This window comes from Hippoglossus stenolepis, chromosome 14, assembly GCF_022539355.2.
Source record: "Hippoglossus stenolepis isolate QCI-W04-F060 chromosome 14, HSTE1.2, whole genome shotgun sequence".
NCBI lineage: Eukaryota > Metazoa > Chordata > Actinopteri > Pleuronectiformes > Pleuronectidae > Hippoglossus > Hippoglossus stenolepis.
Genome location: NC_061496.1, coordinates 13,417,744 through 13,440,217, shown reverse-complemented (window position 1 = coordinate 13,440,217; position 22,474 = coordinate 13,417,744). Strand labels below are relative to the sequence as shown.

The following is a 22,474-nucleotide window of genomic DNA, read 5'->3' as shown; positions in this document are numbered from 1 at the left end:
TGTTATCGAGCCAAAACTCTTGTCAATAGAGCTTTTCATTAATCCATCAACAATAGGGAACTTGAGGCAATCTTTTCTTACACACACACACACACACACACACACACACACACACACACACACACACACACACACACACACACACACACACACACACACACACACACACACACACACACACACACACATACACTCCTATAAAGGCATCCAGACAAACACACACCAGATAATATCAGTAATACTTGAAGTGAAACCAAGGTCTACTTCTAACAGGGTGTGACTGACTCGACCTGCCTTTACTTCTTTGTGGTCACCATGAGTTCATGTACGTGCGTGTGTGTGTGTGTGTGTGTGTGTGTGTGTGTGTGTGTGTGTGTGTGTGTGTGTGTGTGTGTTCAGGTGTATGACCTGTGGGTGTATCCATCTGCTTTGTTCATAATTACACAATGTGCAGCCAGAGAGTTGTCATGTTTTGGACAATAATAACTACACTCATCTACCTTTTGTTTCCTCTGCTGCTACAGAAAGAGTGATGTGATGATGATGATGATGATGATGAAAGACAAAAAGACCTTTGAAGAGGTGTGACTTACACTGGAAGTAGGCAAACTGAAGGTAGTCGTAGTGCAGGGGCAGGTAGTTCTCCATGGGCGAGAGGCGGCCTGGCCGAGTGGCGAGATCTCTGACGCACTCGTGTTCACAGTGAAGCACCTGAGTGAAGTGATCTGAAACAAAATAAAAAGAGTTGTGTTGAAAATTGATCATTGGTACATGTGTCTTGTGTCCTGTCAACCAGTTCTGGCTAAGGGGCTGTTTGTAGTTTAAAAATAAACACTGTTCTCTCCTCAAAATAGGAACGATGCTTTCATGTCGTCATGTTGTTGCTCATGTGGTGATAAATCCTGGTGTGTGTTGATCCTTCAGGGAGGACAGATTTCACTGGGTGCCACATATCCCTTCCTTATGTCAGGCCCTGTGAGGACCGGCAGCAGACTGGATGTTTGTGTGTTGTGAGCATGTATGTACAGTGAGGTCACTTTTGAGCAGCTGCAGCTCTACTTCTCCTCTCTCTCTCAAGACAACAGAGCTCTGGTCAATTTCAATTTCTCTCAGCAGAGCAGGGATCGGAGTTGTGTCAGGATAGCATCACGGAGAAATGTAAAGCTGTTTCTGGGTCAGTGGAGCCTGAACATGAAAATGTCACTCTGTGAAATCCTTATACACAAATAAACATCATAATCACAGTCGCCACTTTAGTGTAGCTGCGGAAAACAATCCTCTGATTGTAAGTAAAACAAAGCTGGGCCAAAAGTAATTCCCCGTCTTTTCAGTGTTTTTGCAACTGTGCCGTACTGAGACAAAGCACACTTGTCAGCAATTAAGCTGCGGCTACTGCACACAACTGGTTTCCAGAGAGAGGCCTGACTTATGTCAACACGAGCCCCCTGGACCAAAGTTGCTGTGTAAGTGTAACCTCGTAATTATCATCTGGTGCTAAAGTGTTTCCCTGTGGATACGAGCATCTCTCCACATCAAACGTGCAGGAAGACAGTTTAAAACCACAGACACCTACAGCGCTGACTCCATACCATGCTCCTAACATAATAAAATAACACACCAGTTAAAATGTGAGATTAGTGCTTGTTATCTATGAAGAGAGAGAGAGAGAGAGAGAGAGAGAGAGAGAGAGAGTTATGAAAACTTTTATTACATAAAATTAAAATGCATTTAATGTCAAATAAAAATATCATTGTGTGAAAATGTCATTTTTAAGACTCAAGTCCTATTTGTTTTTGTTTGTATGTTATTTTGCAACATACTCTACACATATTTGTCTTTTTCTACTCTTATAAAAAGTAACTTCATGACTGCTTTATTTTTGTCCCATCTATAAGTGAGAGGACAGAAATTAAACATATGATACATATATGATGCAATCCAATGGAACACATCACTAATTATAACCTCAATTCTAAAACACATGCATAAAAGAAGAAGAAAAAAGCAACTGAACATTAAAGGCATCGTAAAAGCAAAGGTTGTGATTTGTTTCCTATTGCCTGCAGTTCTGTTCCTATTAAACTGAAAACTGAGTTTTAATTTACATGACATGATAATTTAGATGTCAGAAAGACAACTTTGAAAAACCTAGAAAATGAGCGAACACACACACACACAGTGACAACAAAACTATGGTAGAACTAATTCCAGACTGGAGTTCTCAAAGCTTTTCTATTTGTATCTGGAACAACTTAATTCATGTCATTTGTAGTAAATGAAGGGAAAAAGCACTTCAGTTGCTTTCTTGCAGTGACGGAACGAGTCTAAGTGAGGTAACAAAGAGCCAAGGAGGAGAAGAGACACAAGTGGCAGTGACTCCTCTGGTGACTCATGGGATTTCGGCTGCTCTCAGGCTGCTTCCCTGGCTCTGACTCAGGATGTTTTCTTGGACTGTCGAGTATAGTAATGGAGCATGTCTACCGAATCCCACAGCTAACTGCACACAGCTCAGCTAATAGTTTTAAACAACAGAGGATACAACTCAACACATCGGCGCCAACTGGGGCTTGGCCAAACTTTCTTGGTGTTATTCCCTATTTTTTCATGATATGATTTATTTCTAAGAGACTGTGTAAAACAAATTAAGTTTCCGTGCTGCATCTGCACTTAATGTTTTCTGGAGAGTTTGTTAAAACATGCAGTGTAAGTTCAGTACTCCCAAAGTAAATGGGTTTGGGCGGTGATATAGATCAGCTGGCAGTGGTACGTACCAAAAGTCATAGAAACTATCCATAGTGTTTGTATTGTCCGTGTTTGTCTCTTTACCAACCATTTCTTTGTGCCTGGTATCGGGGGTGCCCATGAGAGCGTGATGGGAATGAACTCACTGGCCAATCATAACACGTAACCAACCCTCACCCAAGTTCCTGCCGTGCCAGGCCGAGACTTGTACCAACGAATCTGCACTGAAGCTTTTAGTGTGAGTCGTTTATTTACACCTTTTTATCACCAGGAATTTCGAGGTCCGTGTTGACACATAAAACTGTATTTCAACGTATGGAGAGCCAGGAGAAGCTTGGCGACTGACATAAACAAATATTGAGCAAATCATCTGAAGCTTGACTGTGATGAACTGTTTATAATTCTTTTTTTGGTGGGCATCTCTGGGCTGCAACAAGCAGGAGGTGAGCAAAGTCCTTCCTGCTCATTTTGACACCACATCTCCATGAGTTGGTAAATTAGTGCCGGCTATTATCAGATCGTCAATTCAACGTTGACATGTTGATGAAGTTACATCCATACACGGCGTAAATGACCTATTTATGAAATAGATGATTACCCAACATATCATATCCAAATAAAAAGTAGTTACTGGATGTAACTCCAGTTCTATGAGTATGTGTGTAGCTCTGTAAAAGGCCTTATAGCGTTTTCATGGCCTTTCCTGGCAGGTATGTGTTCTCAGGAACCTTAGGCAGTGGGTGTCTATGCTGTGGGACTATAGGCTTGTGGGCTGGGCTCCAGCTGGAATAGCTCAGTCCCTAACAGCCTTCCACTTTGATGTAAAACATACTGCAAAGTCTTAAGTGACCCAGGGAAGGTGAATGAGCCCTATCGCTTACCAATTCCATATTTCAGATTCTATAGAAAAGACATGTTCTGTGCTGACTGACTTCTGTTTAATTCAAACTCTTGAGTTCTTACCTGATACGAGTTCATGGAGGCTGTAACGGTAGCGGAGGTGATCATGGCCCTCAAACCTCTGTGGCCCTTGGCACAGGGCCCGACACTCCACGTCTGCTGTATAATACTCCACCAGAGCCTCCTCAAACAAAGCGATGGCGCCCTCGTAGTCACCACTGCCATACAACCTCACTGCTGCTGTGAATGACTGCTGCAGGTGGAGGAGAGGAGAAGAAGATGAGGAAACTGGGAATCATAATTTATGATCTTATTTATGACCTAGTTATCTTTTACTTTTGAGTAAGTAACAGTTTATTGTTCTTGAACACATTTAAAATACTGTGCATAAACCTATAACCACCTCATAAAAGCTTTTATAAATCCTCCAGCGCACATTAAGTCTTTTGTTTAGAATCAACAGGAGGACAGGAAACTGTTGCCAGAGAGGAAATGTATTGAATTTATTGTTTCCAGAGGATATTTGCACACCAGCTAACTGCAGTAACAAAATACAAAGAAGCTGAGTAAAAGCTGAAAGGTGCAGAGTTGCGAATTTATATTATATAGATTATTAATTTAAGTACAGTAGGTGTGAATATAGCTTAAAATCTCTTTAAGGTGGATTTGCACGGAGAGAGTATCAACTGTCCTCCTGAAGGGAGAAGCCCATACACAGAATGGAAAGAATGAGAGAAAGAGAAACAGAAGCAGACAAGGGATTCAAATCTCTTTAGCATTTAGGACTCCACCACATCCAGCACTAAAAGGCCTAAATGAGTTTCCAGTCATTAAACTGCATGGGCCATTAATACTAAGGGTGGGGACATCTGCACGTTTACCCTTTAGGAAAGAATTGAAGTAGAAAAACACAGAAGCACTGGCAGAGACATTTTGGCAAAGGCTGACAAGAGATGGCTCAAATGGCAACAGGTTATTAACAAGAGGCCTGACGAAGAGAAAGAAAAGAAAAGAGAAGAAGAAGAGAAGTAAGGACATAGGGAACTTGATGTATCCATATCAAAACTGACTAACTCATATTTTCTGGCTTACCTGGTGAGGCCGGGCCTCTCGGTCTACAAAGTGATCCTCCTCGACGCCCTGCAGGTCCTTGTACTGCTCCAGGTTCTGACCCATCTCCACGTGTTCTGGATTGGCCTGGAAGTAGGTGTGAGCGGCCGCTGCTGCTTTTTCAGGCAGCTTCAGCTACAGACACAGAGAGAGAGAGAGAGAGAGAGGGAAAGAGAGATGTGAATACTTTAGCTTGGTTTGCTTTACTCTCCAATGCAACATGAAAAACTATGTTTCTCTCAGACGCAAATCGTTCATTACCAAGTAGGTTATGTTTTGATCTGTGTTTGTTTGTTTGTTAGCTGGATTAAGTATAAACGTTTTTTGACAAAATCAATGTTTAACTCTGAATCTTTATAAGTTTATCTTCTTTTGGACATAAAAGAAAAACACAATCTGAATTATTTCTCTTAAGCCGTTACTGAAGGAAGATCAAATAATTTTGACTCCACTTGAAATGACTGATATTGCTGAATTTGGTTCATCAGGCCGGAGGAAAGAATGAGCAGCTTTACAGCGACAGACTGTTCACATGCATATCTCATCATTAGGGAGAGCTCTCATCATTACAGCTGATATGATAGATGAGGTCTCTGGGCCTAATGAGTGGTGGGAGTATTAGAATGAAGAAATCATAAGAATGCTTTCCACTTCCTGAGAAACACATCCATCACAGACACGAGAGAAAAGAGACATGTCGACTAGAACAGAAAATGTTTGACACTGATTCACTGCAGACCACATCCTGAGTGAACGACTTCAAGGTTAGAAAGATAAAAATCCAGCAGCTGTTGTTTCTCAGCAGCTGGAAAACTAACACAAACAGTTATAGAAGTACATTCTCATAAAATATGCATGTATAATATTCAATATAACAATACAGAATATGTTTGCAAGGATTTGTAATATAAAAAAAGGATAGTGCCTCATGTGTAACAAATTCCCAACACATTTTTCAATGTTTAAGGTTTTTACTTAATCAAAATACTATGGAATACTTCTCGACAAATGAGGGAAGAGATCCATCGCTTTGTAGTGAACTTACGCAAATATTTTCTTAAAATATTAAAAGTCTATATGAAGATCTTTACATTTGTTTGAAAATAAGAGACAAAGTGCTCTGAAAGATTTCCTTCCATGAACTGCACTGTGCCAATTGTACTGAAGAGCACATAAAACTCAACTCATATTTTTAACCATCTTCATGATTTACGAAAACATATTCCTACTAAAAAAAAAATCATATTCAATCCAAGTGTCGTCTGACTGCAGCGCGCTCTCCCTCAGCTTCTACCTTTCCTTCATGATTGCGATACTGACGCAGCACAGACGGCCTCCTACACTACAAAACCACCACAACCCGACACATCCCACTATACATCAAACATCCTCAGACATCAGTTCAAATATTGTCCCTCAACATCAAAAAGCAGGCGAACCACAACTCTCTGGTATCACACAACACACAGCACACGTGGGTTCTTCCTCAGAGATGAAGATTCCAGATGTCTGCTGTGAGCTCGTGTCTCGTAGTTTTTTTTTTTACGATGCTCTTTAGTCCTCAAAGAAATGTTGTTCTGTAAGAGAGTGACAGTCAAAACATGCCTGGTTCCATTCAGATAAGATCCTATTGGTGGTGTACCCTCGACACGAACCTGAACTGACTCCCCCTCACCGCACACCACACAACAGTTTGCTCTTTTCTCTTTTCCCATTCGTTCTCAATACAAGATCCCGACTGATTTATCAGCCGCCCGATAAAAATGGCTGATATTAGCTTTTTTACAGACATATCAGTGTAAGTGTTTATGTCTACGGATGTAAAAACATATTTTACAGAATAAACAATGCAGAAACAAATGTGCATTTGTGTTTATATTTCATAAAAATGCTTATTTCTTAATTCAAGTTCAATATATTTTATGTATCACTGTTTATATTAATAGTTAATTATAATTAAGTTTATGGCTAAACTGTTAAATATCAAGCTTTAAAAACATTTCGTTCAAAGAAGGAAATGGAGTGATGAAGCAAGCAGGGCACAATGGAGGGTAAAAGGAGGATTGAGAGAGAGAATAAAAGACAGATAAAAAGAGGTAAAAGCAGAAACACAGTCCCTTCCCTCTTATGAAGGTTTGAATATCTCAACCTTAACTCAGTTTCGATCTGCAGGTGCAAACCTAAAGCAGTTCAGAGTGTCCCAGCCTCTCTCCTGAGCCTGTCTGGCCTGGCCCCTCTGTTAAACCACTCAGCAATGAGTCACATGTGATGGGAATAACACTTGTTACGACAAAAACCTTTGTTCTCTTTGTAGTATTTTCAAGAGGATGAATTAGCAAAAACAAAATGTGGGAATTCCCACATTCATCTAAGTTTCCCATCCAGATATTTTATATGGGGGAGGCTCATTATTTCCACAAAGTCTGCACAATGCATCATAAAACAGAAACTGGACTGCTGTGATAAAGGAAGCAGAACGTCTTCCTCCCCACTCCTTTCTGGAGAATGACTCCCTGTGAGTCTCTTTCATGTGGTAACAGGGGAGGCAGGAGAGAATAGTCCATGCAGCACATGGACACACTTGGTTACACTATAAAAAGCCCAAGAGTGAGAGGAGGCGACAGGCACATTCCTGGTCCCATCACCTGGCTGAAGCCACCGGGACACACCCAGCATCAACCACCCACCAACCACCAGGGGATGAAGAGAGCTACGGTCCAGTTTCTGATGATTTCATACGAGCTTCATGACATCACAAATGCCTCTGGGAGCTAGAGAACGGATTAAAATAGTTGAGTGGAGAATGACGCACCACGTCTAAACAACAGGAGGGTAAATATGTGTAATATACTCTTTGTCTTAAAAGGCAAAATTCCCTTTTGTTTTACACCTTTGATTCGTGTTTTGTTGTCGATATTCCTTAATAAATCTTGTTGTTTTGTGGCTTTCATATTCACATGGATGCCAGTCCAACCTTAAGGCCTTAGTCTCATATTTCAGATGCACCGATGATTATCGGCTGGTCAATATTCAGCTTTCTGAAGCACACCAAGTCAATCAAGTTTATTTAAACAGCACTTTTTATATGACAAGCATAGACTCAATGTGCTTGAGATAAAAAGATAAGATAAAATGTGACATGACTAAACTTGTCAGATGAAAATGTATAAAAACAAGTAAATTACAAAACATAAAAAATAAGTGAAAAAACTTTGACCACATGCTAATGAAAAGCTCAACTTGAATTAGTCAGCCATGTTCAAATGTCTTGAATGAGACAATCGTGCAGCATGAAATTAATCTCCTGATTAATCAATCAGCAGAATTATCAGGAAAACAAACTGCACACAACCAAATGTGAATGCACCAAGTAAAAAGCCATTAGCAAAAGGTCTTAGGAAAGATGTGCACATAAATCACCCAATAATGCAGACACAGTAAAACCTGGAATGCATTAGACTGATGAACTCAGTGATTGTGTATCTGAGGGTGGATTTTTTTTCTCCTCTAACTGATGTTGCAACAGCCAGCACACAACTCCGCTCCGTCATGTCTCCTCTGCTGCTGCTGCATTCCTCACAAAGTCTCCCCCTCATCATTCAGGGAGAAAAATCCTCTTAACACAGCTATTGTCCACATGGCTTTACTGGATCTGATAGTCATCTGTTGATAGTGTATGTTTTGTCCTGACTAAACAGCAAAGATCGCACAGGCTGAGGAGGAAGGAGGTGAAGGGGAAGTTATTCTGCAGTCTGCTCTCACCTGCCTCCCCCTCCTCCTCCAGCCCCGGCTGCCCTCAGTCCCTCGGGGACGGCCCGGCTCAGTTCAGAGGATCAGCTGGAGGAAGGGGGAGGGAAATAACTCCAGTTCACCACACCAGCACAAGCAGCTGTGGTCAGCCTCTGCCAGATCTATTGTCCTGAGACGAGAAACCCACAACGCAGGGAAGCCTTGAGCACAGGAGACTCCCTGTGTTCCTCCTCCTTCATCGTGGGGATTCATGTAATGATGTGTGAGAATAATTATCATATGTTCAGGAACAGTCGAGTCAGAAGCAAAAGACAAATCTAGTGTCTGGTTCAGGCAATGACCAGATGAGCATTTTAGCTCTGCATCAGTAATAACCATCGTCTGGACATGTGCATGACAGTGTGAACAGGAAGCAGATTGTCTGCAGTTGGTTAAGTTGCTGAAAAATACCACAAATGAGGAAAAGTGATTGCTAAAGTAAAACAAGGGATTTTGTTGCTCGGTTGCTATGAGGAGGTGGAACTGTTAAAGGACAATTCAGGTATTTTTCAACCTGGGCCCTATGCCAACAAATGTGGGTGTGTAAATGAATGTCCAGCCTCCATCAGCAGCAGTGGAAATAATTCAATCTCATGGGGCAACTGCGACAGTCGACAAAATATCCACTTAATATAAAGGCAAAAACTTTTCTTACGAATCTTTGCTTATTGTCTGGCAACGTTACACATTAATAGCTTAACGTGAAGTCTCGCTCTCAATTATCCTGAGACAGCATTGTTGTAGTGTCCAAGGCATCGTCTGTGGACACATCAAACCACCAGTATCGTGCATCTACAGGTCCCAAAGTGTTAGAACTGGTTGTAATTTGTTATCCATGTTGGATTCACTGTGATGTTAGTTTAAAAGACCCAATCAAGAAGGCAAAGGGGGGTGTCACTGTTTCCAAACAGGGCCCTGCACCAGCAAAAAGTATGTGTTCTAAACTAGAAATAATGGATTTACAGCAGCCGAGCTCACACACACAAGAACATAACTGTTACTTTATGGAGACAGATAATGCAACCTGGAGGATTTCTGAGTGTCTGACTGCTCCATCAACTTGTCAAAAACAATAACTTGGAGATTCTGAATTAAAAACACATGCTCATAAATCAAGGTGAGCTGAGTGCAAGGTTAAAACACCACCTCAGCAGGAATCCATCATGGCCTTGAAGGGTGTTTGCCATTACAGTGAATGTTGTAATGGAAAACAATTCAGCCCAGAAACAACCATGCATGGGTAAATCAAAATGACTTCCCTCCTGTGTGTAAGGAGAAAAACAGGATGATAAGAAAGTAAGTTATTTTCCAAGAAACGCCTGAAATGCTGCAGCCGTTCAATCATTAGCCGCGGTGTTCCTCTGTGGGAGCAGGTGGCGTGCATAGATAGTTTATAAAACTGAATGTTGCAGCATCAATATATTGTGATGGAGTAGATTTTCTGAAAAATCTATGGATAAATAATTTGTGGTTAAAAAACACAGACAGAAATACAAATAAAACACCTGTCGAATTAAGGTAGTAATTTAAATTATTTAAAAATCATGTAATAATACAGTCAATCAGTCACCATGAAATAACACATATCAAAGGAAGAGCTACAAATCTATACTATCAACATATTGCTCAACACAATATTTCTCTATCGTTTTCCTTTTTCCTGGGAAACTGAATTGTGGGACTGTTTTCATACAGTTTTTTTTTATTTTTATTGTAAAGTTTTAACCACAGTTTTAACCCTCTGAAATCTGAGCTACAGTGATCGGCCCCTAAATGGCTGCGCCAGATTATATTTCTTATGTCCCTGTTCAAATTGCTCAAAAATAAAAACCATAATAGTTGGAGCACAGAGGGACAGAGAATAATCTCAAATAAAAATTGTACATATTTCAAACAAGTTATAGAGTGTTTGGATCTATTATATTTTATGTTTGTTGTATTGACTTGGGTTGATGTTAAAGATTTTACAGATATGAAACACTTGAAGATGCCAATGTGGCACTGGCGTAGTTTCGAGGGTTAAAGTAACTGTTGGGAAGCTTCTGTTTTAAATAATTCTTTGTGTTTGTAAGTCACTCCTACACACAAACAGAGAAGAACTTCTACACAACAGAAACACTTCATCTAAAATCTGACGTTAAATGTTGACATGAAACACGACAGGATTAAAAATCACAGCAACGCAAAAACTTTGCCATGAAAAGCAAAGCTTCATCCAGAAGTGCACGTCTTGCACCAGATGAGGACATTTTCCCCCCCACATGAATTTCACAACCGCACCTGCAGAGATGAAAAACACTAGCACTCAGTCCGAGCCCTCGGTTTGCCCTCCTCGCTAAAGAGCAACCTGTGTCTGAGCTGCTGGACCGCCGTGCCACGCTCTTGATGTGGGTACAGAGTGGTGCCAAGCCAAATGTACATTTGCATGCCTTTCTCCTCCGGGCCTCCTGCCTGATTCACAGGTATGTTAATGGGGCTGGTCTGGCGCCACAGATGCAGAGATGATGTTTGTGACAAAAAGCATTGAAAGTACCTCAGTGCTACTAACAGGCCCGCTGAGTCGTATACAGACAACTTACCACCCAAAATATGACTGTAGAGCTGGCAACAAGTGGTCAAACCTGGCAACCGCAGGGCTGAATACTGAAGAGACGAGCTGTTTGAAGGCGTTTCTACAATTCTCAAGAGGATAGGAAAGTCGAGCGAAGTAGACAGAGGGTAGTGTTCAAGTGTTGGTCCAAGAGGTGCTGCAGTTCAACACGTCCACATGTGGAGGAGTACAAGAGACAGACAAGACAGACAAGAGAGAAGCACATAGAGCTCTCTCCTTAAAATCCTGTCCTAATGTCATAAAATGCTGTGCTGTGTTTTGAACTCTAATAATCCTTGGACCCGCACCATTCCTGCTATTTTCAGACTGAACTCCAGTGATAATTGTTTATAAAGGTATATTTTTAGCAGTGGTCAAAAATACCATTTAACCGGCTAGTACCTGAGCAACCTTTCCTGAAAATGTGCATGAAAGTGCTCACGATTTTCAGGTTTTCCTTTTCTTCATATATAGCTCATACTGCTTTGTTTGGGCATGTAAAAGGTCTGTTAAGTGAAAAAGGTCAGTCTGCAGTAATGGGAGTCCTTCTCTCCCGCACACAACTTTGCCCCTGAAGAGGCTGAAATGTTTGCATTCCTGGCTTTTTTTTAATTCATCACCAAGTAACATAACTTTGGCTCAAATCAGTACAGCAGACCCAACGCCATTGTTTCCAAGGCTACAGCACAGCTGATCCGAAAGCCTCCAAGCAAGGGGCGTGACATTTCAGGCAAGCTCTTAGTGGCTGACCATTCACAAAAGAGTGGGCCAGCTGACCAATGAGTGGAGACTGAACTTTGTTGGAGACTGGACAGAGGCAGAGGGTGAAAAGAGGAGCTGTAGCAAAATATGGTACAAGACAAATCATGAATATTTTCAGTCAAACTACTGCAGCGCCTGTGTCTCTTTGGAACGGGCTGTTTGCTCTGCCTGTGGTTATGCTGGCTGCAGCTGTCTTTATGAAACTGTAGAAGAGACCTGCAGTAATTGAGCCGTGGTGAGTAAAGTCCAGCTGCAGGACTCAGTCCACAGAACCCTGAAGCTGCATCACCGCTGCGGCACAAAGAGCTGTTCATCTGTTTATTCAAAGTTCAGTGAAGCTGGACTGGAAGATCAGTTGTCCTTGCCGTTGCCATGAAGGCGTCACTTAAATTGGCTGCGATAGAGCACTAGTCGCCTGTTTATTAAAATTGTTTTATTATTAAATGTATCACGTGTCCAAATCGTACCAAGTTCAACACTGCATTTTCTTAGGCCCTTGATAAAACACATGCCAAGTGCAAAGACGATAAAATGAACGATTCTGGAGAAAGGCGTTCCACACACAGACACACAGACAGAGATTTCTGAAATTACGAGAATAGAGGAACCTGTAAAAGGCCCAAATATGGACAATGTAAATCATTGCAGGCTACCTACAGTGCTGTTCGGCGCACTACCAGTATACATTGAATTTATTCCAGCAGGAACATCTGCAAGCGTGTGAACAGTGTACACACACAGCCAATAATGGTTTGAGGCCTGTGAAGGAGAGAAGTGTCTGCGTCTAAAGGTCAGCGTGATACGGTTGTTTAGGAATGTGATGTCACATCAACACGAACCTGCCCATTACAGCAGGAGATGCTGAGGCGTTGTGTTTACATGTCACCAGACATCAACAACCAGATGATTTGGATGCCGTCTATAATAACAAAAAAAAGTTCAACTACACTTGAGCCCTTGAAAAAAAGAGGATGGAAAAAAGTAAAGCTCATCCATGAAGTGCATGGAACACTCCTCTGTTTTAAAAAGTAGACGGACAATGTTCAACTGCCAAGAGCTGTGAACAGGTTACTCCTAAGACTGTGGACCTATAAACACAAACACACTTTCCTACACGGCTGGGACCAAACCATTCCAGCCAACTGTCTGAGGAGCACTAGTCTGTACTTACCGACACCAGGCTGTGTTTTAAATGGGAAGAATATTTACTCCTCTGTAAACAAAGGAGTCATTTTTCAGACCAAACCCAGAGAAGGTTTACTGTCACTAAACCAACATTTGTGTCACTAGGTGGAGGGTTTGAAGCATATTGCTCTCGACATATTTATCCAGCAGGCAAACGACATGATATCCGTCTTCGGTTCGGCAGCAAACTTTGAGTGTAGATGTGTTGAAGGAAAACCAGGCAAAGACAAACATTTAAACAGTTCAAACCCAACATGAGGTGAAAAGAATGGAAAGAAAGGAAATGAACAGATCCAAAAGAAATGTATTCAGCCAACTTTAGTTTGAGTCATTTTATAAATAAGAATTCTCAAACATTTGGTTGTCAAATGTGAATATTGTCTGCTCTTCATGTTATAACATCATAATAAAGTCAAGGGGTTTTGGACCGTTGGTCGCATCACATAATGATTTCAACATTTCATTGCGTTCTTAAAGATCTAAAGATCAAACAATTAATCAGGTCTTTGACACGTTAATCATGTGAAGAGATTTTTATGAAAACAGTATTTGTTATTCCTGGCATTGATGTATCAAATATATTTTGAAAAAGTTTTTGAATAGAGAGAGGAAATGCACAGTAGACTTCAGTAGGGTCCATTCAATTAACAAGATTCAAGGTTGAGAAAACATGTGTCGCTTTAAGAGGCTGGCACTTGGAATCAAGCATCTTGGAAAGAGGATCGAGAAAATGTCACAATACTCAGGAATCATTAATGAAGTGGGATTCATTGGGATTAAACACGCTTTGTGAGGAACGCTGCATACACCCTGACTGTTTATCAGAGCTCCTTGTTGCCGGTGCTGCAGCAGCTGCTGAGTGAAGGTCCTGGCTCTGATGCCTGGCATGAAGAACTAAATGGCTGATTAGCTCCCTGTGAAGCGAGCGACCCACTTCCCTCCACCCAGTATTGTTTCTAAGTCTCACAGGGAGCACTTTGACTGATGATTCAAGAAGCTTCAGAAATTCCAAGAAGTCTGGAAAACCACTTTCAATGCTTACACTGAAAGACCCCCCAAGATGTAGACCCTTATCCAATCGGAATGAAGTAGAACTTGACAGGATGGAGATAAAACATTCGATTGGACAGACATACTTGCACATGTGTCAACACGCACACATTCAAACAGGAAAATATGCAGAGGTGAAGGAGCTTATGATGTATGTGTGGCGCTTAATTGGACAGGAAAAAAAAAATCACGACCTCTACAAATTTACCTCTCCATCATGCAGCCTTAAATCTTTCATCTCGTTAAGTCGACAACTTTGATGGACAAAAAACTGCTTCAGCACATGCTTACTGTACACACCGGCCACATAATGTCTTTACTGTACACTGAGGGTATGAATAAGTTGCTTGATATTCTCGGCTAAATGAACCCGACAAGGGTTTGTTTTTGCGCCGCTGCAAAATCAAATAACACTTTCACACTAGATCTGGACAGAAACTTGTGCCATGCTTGTCAGGAAACCAGCCGGCCGGTCAAAGTGTACATTACATGCAGGCTAATGTGTTAAGCACATGCAGGGGGGGCAGCGTTTCCTCTTAGTGATGTCATGGGTAAACGCTGTCTACCTTGATGTCCTCCCTTCCTCCCTCCATCCCACCCCCGTCTTCCTCTCATCTGTGCAGCCCCGCTGACAGCTTAGCACAGGGGCTTCTTTCTGCCTGTCCTCGCCCCACCCCGGGCCAGAGTGTGCACCTCCTATAAGGTCATGTCGAAGGAATGTCTGAAAAAGCCTCAAAACAGTCGCTGCTAAAAAGCCTCTTTCATTACCACCGTGAAGTCACGGGAGGCATGACGAGCCAGGGAAAAGCTGACCCTCCGGCTCCCTCCTTCATCTGGCCTCCATCCCTCAGCTTTCCTAAAAATCCCTACATCAAAAACATAACAGAGGTAGAATCAGAATGCCACCGTGCAGAGGAGCGAACCATGACTCTGGCTTTGTGCTGCATGGCCGACCTGTGTGTTTTAAAACTGCTGGCTTTGATTAGGGGGAGAGAGGAGTGAACATACTTGACCGCAGCGGCATGAGCTCGCTGCGAGTCCAGAATGTGGAGCAGAAGCTCACGATCCAGAACCCATTACTTATCCAAACACAGTTCATGTCCATTAGGAGCTAATCTGGGTGGCTGTACATCTGAAGCAGTGTCTGCCCTGCCGCTGACATCATTTGGCTGTAGAGGGAAATGACTGCTTCCATTATCCTCTCCAGTGTCAGTCCAGGTACATTTTGTGAGGGTTAACACTGAGAGACTACTCAACCTTTGCCTCCCAGCTATCTTGCGGCCACCCGGCACCCCCATTGGCTACTGTATCCTAAGTCAACCATCACACCCTTTCCCGTGTCTGATCTCGCTTCCTGGGCAGTTTCAGGACACACAAGGGCCTGCTTTGTGTGGAGACCTCGAAAACACAAGGTGTGTACGGTTTAAGTAGAGCAGACGGGGTGGAAAATCACCTATAATGTCTTCCTCCTCCTCCTTCCAACACTTTCTCTCACATTCCCTCTTGCCTCAAATACACACAGACACACGTTTACTTTTCGCTGAGGAACTTCTAAAAACAGGCCTGGTTAGCCCACAACTTATTTTTATACTACTATCCTCTGATCCCACACTCCAACACTTTCCACTCACATAAAGGCACCTTTTTCGAAGATGGAAAAACACACTGGTCACAAACACACCTGAAATGTGGCTCACAGTTGTGTTTTGTCTCTGTTGCCTTTTGTTTGTGGAGGTGGTGTGTGTATTGAATTATAAGTGTATAATAAAATAAGCGGCTATAGGCATGATGTTAAACGTGGATAAACCTGCTAAAAAAGGTGATAGACTCCTTTCCCATTGCCAGAAGAGGAGTTTTTCCCCCGTGCGTCATATTCAACGCACCGGGAGGGATGGTTGATTGAATCCATTCCCATTGCAGACAAATCTGATGTTAATTGCCGTTAGTGTCTTTTTTGACCAGTGCAAAAGGGGCTATAGCAGCATTCAGGCTTTCCTCAGTGACCTCTGCTTTTCTTTCAACTGTGGATTGCTACATGTGAAGCATCACTTCAGTTCAACCCTCGTCATGAAAGCATTTTCCCATAATGTTGAACTTTTCCTTGAGCACCATGGAGAAAAAAAAGCTCAAAAGTCCCAACAATCTCAGAGGAGATGACACGAAACCAACCACTTCAGAAATGTTGGAGACCTTTCCCCCATAAAGCTCCAGAGACTGGGGGATTTTCCCATCTGAGAGTTACGTTACGAGGAAAAGCACATTCAAAGGAAACGTTTACGGGTACGCCACTCACAGACAGGGGTCAGGGGTCGCCCTTTCACACGAGCATGGCCACTTTTCCACTGCGGCTGCAAAGACAGATCAGGCAGGAAAAAAAAATAAGACAAGGCGTGCGTGATGTGGTGTTTAAGTGTTAAATCTAAAGTATACAAATGTTTCGCTCACACACAACAAGGTCTTCAGGAGAAGCATAAACTGTGCGTGCGTGCGTGTATGTGTATGTGCGTAGCAGTGAGCCTGGGCAGACAATGCAAGCATTCATCCAGCCACTTGGTTCTCAGCCTTTATAGGCCTCTCTGTACCCCAGAGAAATATTAAATATATTTGTTCAGTGTGAAATTAATCTGGTGTTGCATTGAGCAGACAAAGGGTGTCGCTACATGAAGCCTGAAACAGTCAATTTCAACTGGTGAGAGACGGAAACGCATCTAAGGACCAGTGATGGGTGTTAAGTTCATTAAATTTTAATAGGGGAGTTGATGGACGCCATTAAATGTTGAAAATTTGGAAACAACGACAAGGAAGCAGGACCTAGAGAGCAACTTCCCATGTCAGTGAAGAATGTTAATCAGTCAGCTGTCAAGACAGAAAGATCATCCTTCCCCCCCAGGATTAGTGTATGTAAGGTTCAAGTGCCCTGAAGGAGTATTCCCTGCTTCAAGCTTCAGCCCCTCTGATGAGGTAATGGATCCACTTTTTTTTGTGTGGGGGCCTAAATCAAACAATGACAGAGCAGTTCTGTTCACCGTTTCATCACAAAGTCAGTTCATCAATCAAGCCGCCGCCGCCCCCTGAGCACCACAACCTCCCCAGGCGTACTTCAGACAGTTGCATGGAAAAGGACGACAAATGGCCAGGAAAGTAGGCAAAAAAAGGGGAGTCTGCGTGATTTAAGGATTACCTCAAGGAGAGAGGAATGCAATCCCTTCAGTCTCTTCCCTAAAGCTGCTGGTGGTATGGGAGCTGAAACTAAGCTATCCACAGCCAAGCATGACGGAGCAAATGATAACCACGAGAGACCAGGAGTCCATTATATATAGCTTGTAATGCGTCCATTGGCTGCAAAATAAACCTCATCTCCTTTTACACTGAACAGGTTGGATGGAGTAGAACTAAGACTCATTTATTCTCAACATTAGAAGTAGAAACAGACAGAACTGCTGTTCACACTGTCTTTCGTCCTCTGAAATCTTAGACAGATACGGATGAAACTGACGAAACGTTGCCAACATCCTTTATCAGACGTTATTTGCTCCAAAGCTATAGCAGAGACGGGCAAAGCCACAGGTAAAGCAGATATGATGCAATTAAAAGGAAACGCAAATGAAACCTTGAATGAAATTGGGGATTGCTCTGGGTTTAAACATGGTTGGAAACATTATGGATAATGCAAGTAGGCAAGTCAACAAAATATATGACATAGGTCTAGTCGTTTTTTAGACTTACATATCATATCTTTAAAATATCTTTTCAGTGTCTCCCATAGAGATACAAATGATACATGAAGGATGCAACTGGAGTCAGGATATCCTCCCTCTGGGGTCAAACAGTTAGATTCTATGGGTGGAGAAGGCAGTGTGTGTGTGTGTGTGTGTGTGTGTGTGTGTGTGTGTGTGTGTGTGAGATAAACTTTTTATTTCCTTCTCTCTTTCATATTTTTTTATTTATTTGAGGAGAGTAGGGGAATCCGAGGATAGAGGATCCGGCCAGACGAGAGTTGAATCATGCACCACTGACTGTCTGCAGGTCATTTCAGCTGTTCTCTGTTGAGAAGGATGGCATCTCTCGACAGCTGAGATTATTTAGCTTGTTTTTTGAATTACATGGAAAATCGAACAGTTTATTTAAGATAGGCCTCCAATGCCTTCTCAGAAATCGGACACAATAGTGGGAGGCCGTCTGTGTTGTATTATTTAATAACTCAAGGAAAAACTGGAACAAAAAAAACCAAAACATCCAGAACAGTGTCAAATTAATAGAGAAATATTTGAAGGTTTATTAATCAGTGTGTAATAAATTCAGAGGGGCCATTAAAGAACGAAAAGCTTAAAATAAGAATAAAATGTTGGGTGTAAATTGTACTGACAGGCTGGAACCATTATTGTAGATGTAAGAAATTCTTGACATAGCTGGAAGCCAAACAAACAACTGAGGATTGATTGAGGTTAGAACTGAAAATACACACACACACACACTTTTATGTTCACCCACTAGGAGATCTTGGCTCAGGCTGCAACACATTCGACTGGCAACAATAACTCAAATTTATTGTAAGAGCCTTATAACACTCAAAACACACTCCGTATGTAATGAGACGAAACAGAGAGCAAATAAATATCCAGTGGAAGTGTGGAAAGCATCAAACACTAAAGGTACATCTCTCTGCAGGCGTCTACAGAGCCTTGTGCTCCCTTCAGAAACACAACGTGGTCCTGGTGCTGCTGTCACATTACACAAATCTAGCATTCTTGACACACAGCATGCTGACTGGAATCCAGGCCAAACTGGACAAATAACGCACACACACGCACGCACGCACACACGCCTCATTGATTTACATCGACTTCCTGTTACCTTCACCATAGTTAGCTCTGTAGCCATCATGGAAGCTGAAAACATGCTGTTGTGAGAACTATGTGAGAATTAGCTGCTTTTCTTTATCTTATGTGATGAGTTGAATATTTTGCAGCTATAAGTTGCTGATAAGAAGATGTTTTGATGTCACCTTGAGCTTAAGGATATTTATGATGCAAATTGACCACAGTTTTCAGTTGTTTTATGGACAAAACCTTTAATTCTACAGTGAACTTTCGCTCTCCTCGGGTTTAAATGCCACACATGATACTATTTCCTCTCCAGCACATTTAGGATGAGCCTATAAGTAACACCTTTAAAGGCGATATGTTACAGACACAGAACAATACATTCCCACACAGCCATCCCCTGCGTGTTTTTGGGTCAGGAGGTACCTGACACAGAGACACTTAAATATGAGCACAGACACTTCACTTTTCATCTCACTTGCAACCTCCACCTTGCCTGTGTTTAAAAGTTCAAACTTTAGGATGATGAGAGGTAGCGAGGAGGAGGAGAGAACGTTTCTCTTCTCGTCGGGAAAAAGATGACAGGATCTACATATATATGGGATGAAAATGTATTTATCAATAACAAAGAGCAGATACAATACAAGCTGGGATCTTGACACGCCAGTTCAGTTTGGTCTAAATTGACAGTTTCTAACAGGCAGGTTCAACCCTTCTACAGACTTTCCTCTTTCTCTTCCATAGGCATGTTTTGTTTAACACAATAAACGAGGCAGTGAACTCGGGTCGAGCTGGACAGGGTTGTTCATGGCTTTGAGTATGTCTGTCAGCTCTTTTTTGAGTCTCATCTTCCTCTTATTCCCTGAGGGCTGGTCATCTAATGTTGGACCATCCCTCTTCCTCTGTGATGTTGGAGGGTTGGCAGTCCTGTTGGATGACTCCTTGTTTCGGGACTTTGGCAGGATCTTCTGGTCTCCATCTACTCCATCATCAGACTTCTTATCCTGGCAGCTGCTCATCACATCCAAACTTGATTTCACACTGGAAGACAAATGACACTGATGAGCCAAAGAACTTAATCTACATATATCTCATATTATTATCTATATCTCTCTGCACAGACATACACACTTACTAGAGGCTGTTTCTGAATGGACCCTCAAGGTGGCTCATCGTGATGAACGGATGCTCAAGGATTCCTCTGGGGGTAATTCTTTCAATAGGTTTTAACGTCAGCATCCTCTTCAAAAGGTCTATAAACCACGCCAGGTCAATCCGTTCAGCATTGTCATCTACTCCATTGACTATATGAAACGATGCCCTGAATCTCCATTCCATCCAGTATTTTGGCCAGAAACAATGTTGTCCAACCGTGTATAGAATTTGATTCCACTGTGGAGAAAACACAATGTTGTGAGAATATGTTAACTGCAAGTTTGCAAAGTCATCGGTGATCAGGTAACTTAAATTACTCAGACATATGGATGAAGTCTCTCTAGTTTGTCTCATTAATAAAATAGTAGAAATCAGTGAACTTGTACTGAAAACTCACTATAATAATCAAGCGTGTGGATTTAAAAATACAAAAACATCACGACAGATTGGTTGTGTTTTGAGTGCAGATACTGACCAAATCAGTCTCATTGTAGGCGGGGAACAGTGGTCTGCCCATAAACAATTGAGCAACAATGCAGCCTAGAGACCATATGTCGATGGCCCCACTGAAAGGATATCCCGCCAGGATCTCAGGGGATCTTAGGAGAAGACGAGAAACACAAACGTATTACTGAGGTTATAAAAACTAAGAACTAAACTCTGTGTTACCATCAGTTTCTGAGACATAAACCTGACATGCCAGCGTACAGGACTTGTTTAATTCGTTACAGCAAACACAGCTGTCCCAGGTATACAGATGTGCTGGCGGTTACTTACCTGTACCACAAGGTCTGAAGAGTGAGACCTGTCCGTTGCTCAGGATAATCGAAGGCTAAGCCGAAGTCAATGAGTTTAACTTTCAGTGGCTGCCTGACATGATCCACCATCATGATGTTATCTGGCTTCAAGTCTGTATGAATGATCCCTGCACTTTTTAGAAAGGCCAAGGATGCAGCCAGCTGAAATCATTCAAAACATAATAATAATAATCATGAGCTACAGGGTTCATTTCATCACCAAAAACTATGACAACACATGTTCATTGCTGGCAGCAAAAATCTGAAACGTGAGTATTTTGTCAGATATTCCAAACTCGTACAGTCGACTATAGGAACAGGTTAACAAGATGGTTTTAGACCAACATACACAGCACTAGTGATTGTACACACTAAATATGAGGATTGGAAGAACTAAAGGTGTCCATGTATCCACCACAAGTCACCATCACTAGTCTTCAAGGACATTATTTAACTTAACATTTCATTTGTTGTTTTGAAACAAACAAATATTGATTTGTATCGCAGCTTGCAGTTTGAAAAGAAAGATGCACACTGATGGAAATTACAACTGGAATTTTGACAAAAACTGTAACAGACACATTTTAGAGACCAAGTTTACTTTTCACCCTATTAAGCAGTTAGTGTAAGAGCTTGTGTTTAAAAAACAAACCTGCTGCAGAATGGGGCGGATCTGCTTCAGCTGAAGGTGTTGACCCGGGCTGATCTGCATGAATTTATTCAGATCCATATCCAGGTGCTCAAACACAAGACAGTAATGTCCCTTGTAGGTGAATGACTCGTACAATCGGACGATGTTGAACCTGTCTGAGTGGAGCTGCTGCATGGTTTGAAGGGTTCCCAACTCTGCCTTCGCACACGTAATGTTTCCCGTGCTTTTGATAATTTTTAATGCCACCGTTTCATTGGTGGTCAAATTCCTGCATTGGATGACCACTCCATAGGAGCCACTGCCCAGGTATTTCTGTACCTGGTAATGTGTAGTGGGGGAGCGGATCAGTTCTCCAATGAGGATACTAAATTCTCCATTTTGAGACATGATGAAAGTATTGTTTTCCTGTTTCTCACACCTGTCTGGAGAATAGAAAAGAAGGAAGTTAGACACAAAGCCACGTATGCTCTCACACAAACAGACAGTTCCCATGTATGTAGCAGAAATGTTTACAGACAGTTCATCAAGCTAAGCCGTTTTAATCTTGAAAATCCACCAATACTAAAAGTACCGCTTAAATCAAAGATACATTACAGACCGATAAATATTTCTTTCATCTATTACTACTACTTGTTCACGATTCAAAATGTAAAAGTAAAATATATATGAAGATAACTACTAATGACACATGAAATGTTAAACTTACCAAGAGGGTTTATCCAGGGAAGTTGATGTCCATTTGGGTAAATGGATGACGCTTTATAACCATAAACCTGTCACTGTAACATCAAAGAATTCTAGAATTCCCATTATCCTATTACCTTTAATGTTTGAGATCAAAGGAACATTTGTTAAATGTCTTTATTGTCTTCATCTGTTTTCTTTTATGTTTTTCATATAAATCTTTATCAACCTATCT

The 22,474-nt window shown here is 41.8% G+C and overlaps 2 protein-coding genes across 2 annotated transcripts in view; both read right to left on the bottom strand.

Moving 5' to 3' along the window:
* p3h2 (prolyl 3-hydroxylase 2) overlaps positions 1-22,474 on the bottom strand; it is a 59,826-nt gene that overhangs the window by 10,333 nt on the left and 27,019 nt on the right. The window contains exons 2-4 of the mRNA XM_035177400.2: positions 4,735-4,887; positions 3,706-3,895; positions 594-725 (exon numbers count right to left, since the gene is read on the bottom strand). Of these exons, the coding sequence (XP_035033291.1) occupies positions 594-725; positions 3,706-3,895; positions 4,735-4,887 (475 nt within the window). The remainder of the gene's footprint in view (positions 1-593; positions 726-3,705; positions 3,896-4,734; positions 4,888-22,474) is intronic.
* On the bottom strand, positions 18,833-20,855 carry LOC118121493 (homeodomain-interacting protein kinase 3-like). The gene is made up of 3 exons (XM_047343213.1): positions 20,582-20,855; positions 20,087-20,343; positions 18,833-19,992 (listed from the first exon to the last, which is right to left on the bottom strand). Exons 1-3 carry the CDS (start codon positions 20,621-20,623, stop codon positions 19,707-19,709), a joined length of 585 nt encoding a protein of 194 aa, XP_047199169.1. The 5' UTR covers positions 20,624-20,855; the 3' UTR covers positions 18,833-19,706.

Coding starts and splice junctions, on each gene's coding strand:
- LOC118121493 (XM_047343213.1), bottom strand. CDS start 20,623: ATGGGCAGACCACTGTTCCCCGCCTACAATGAGACTGATTTG. Junction 20,344..20,581: donor CCTACAATGAGACTGATTTG/GTCAGTATCTGC, acceptor TTTTCTCCACAG/TGGAATCAAATTCTATACAC. Junction 19,993..20,086: donor CCATTCAGAAACAGCCTCTA/GTAAGTGTGTAT, acceptor TTTGTCTTCCAG/TGTGAAATCAAGTTTGGATG.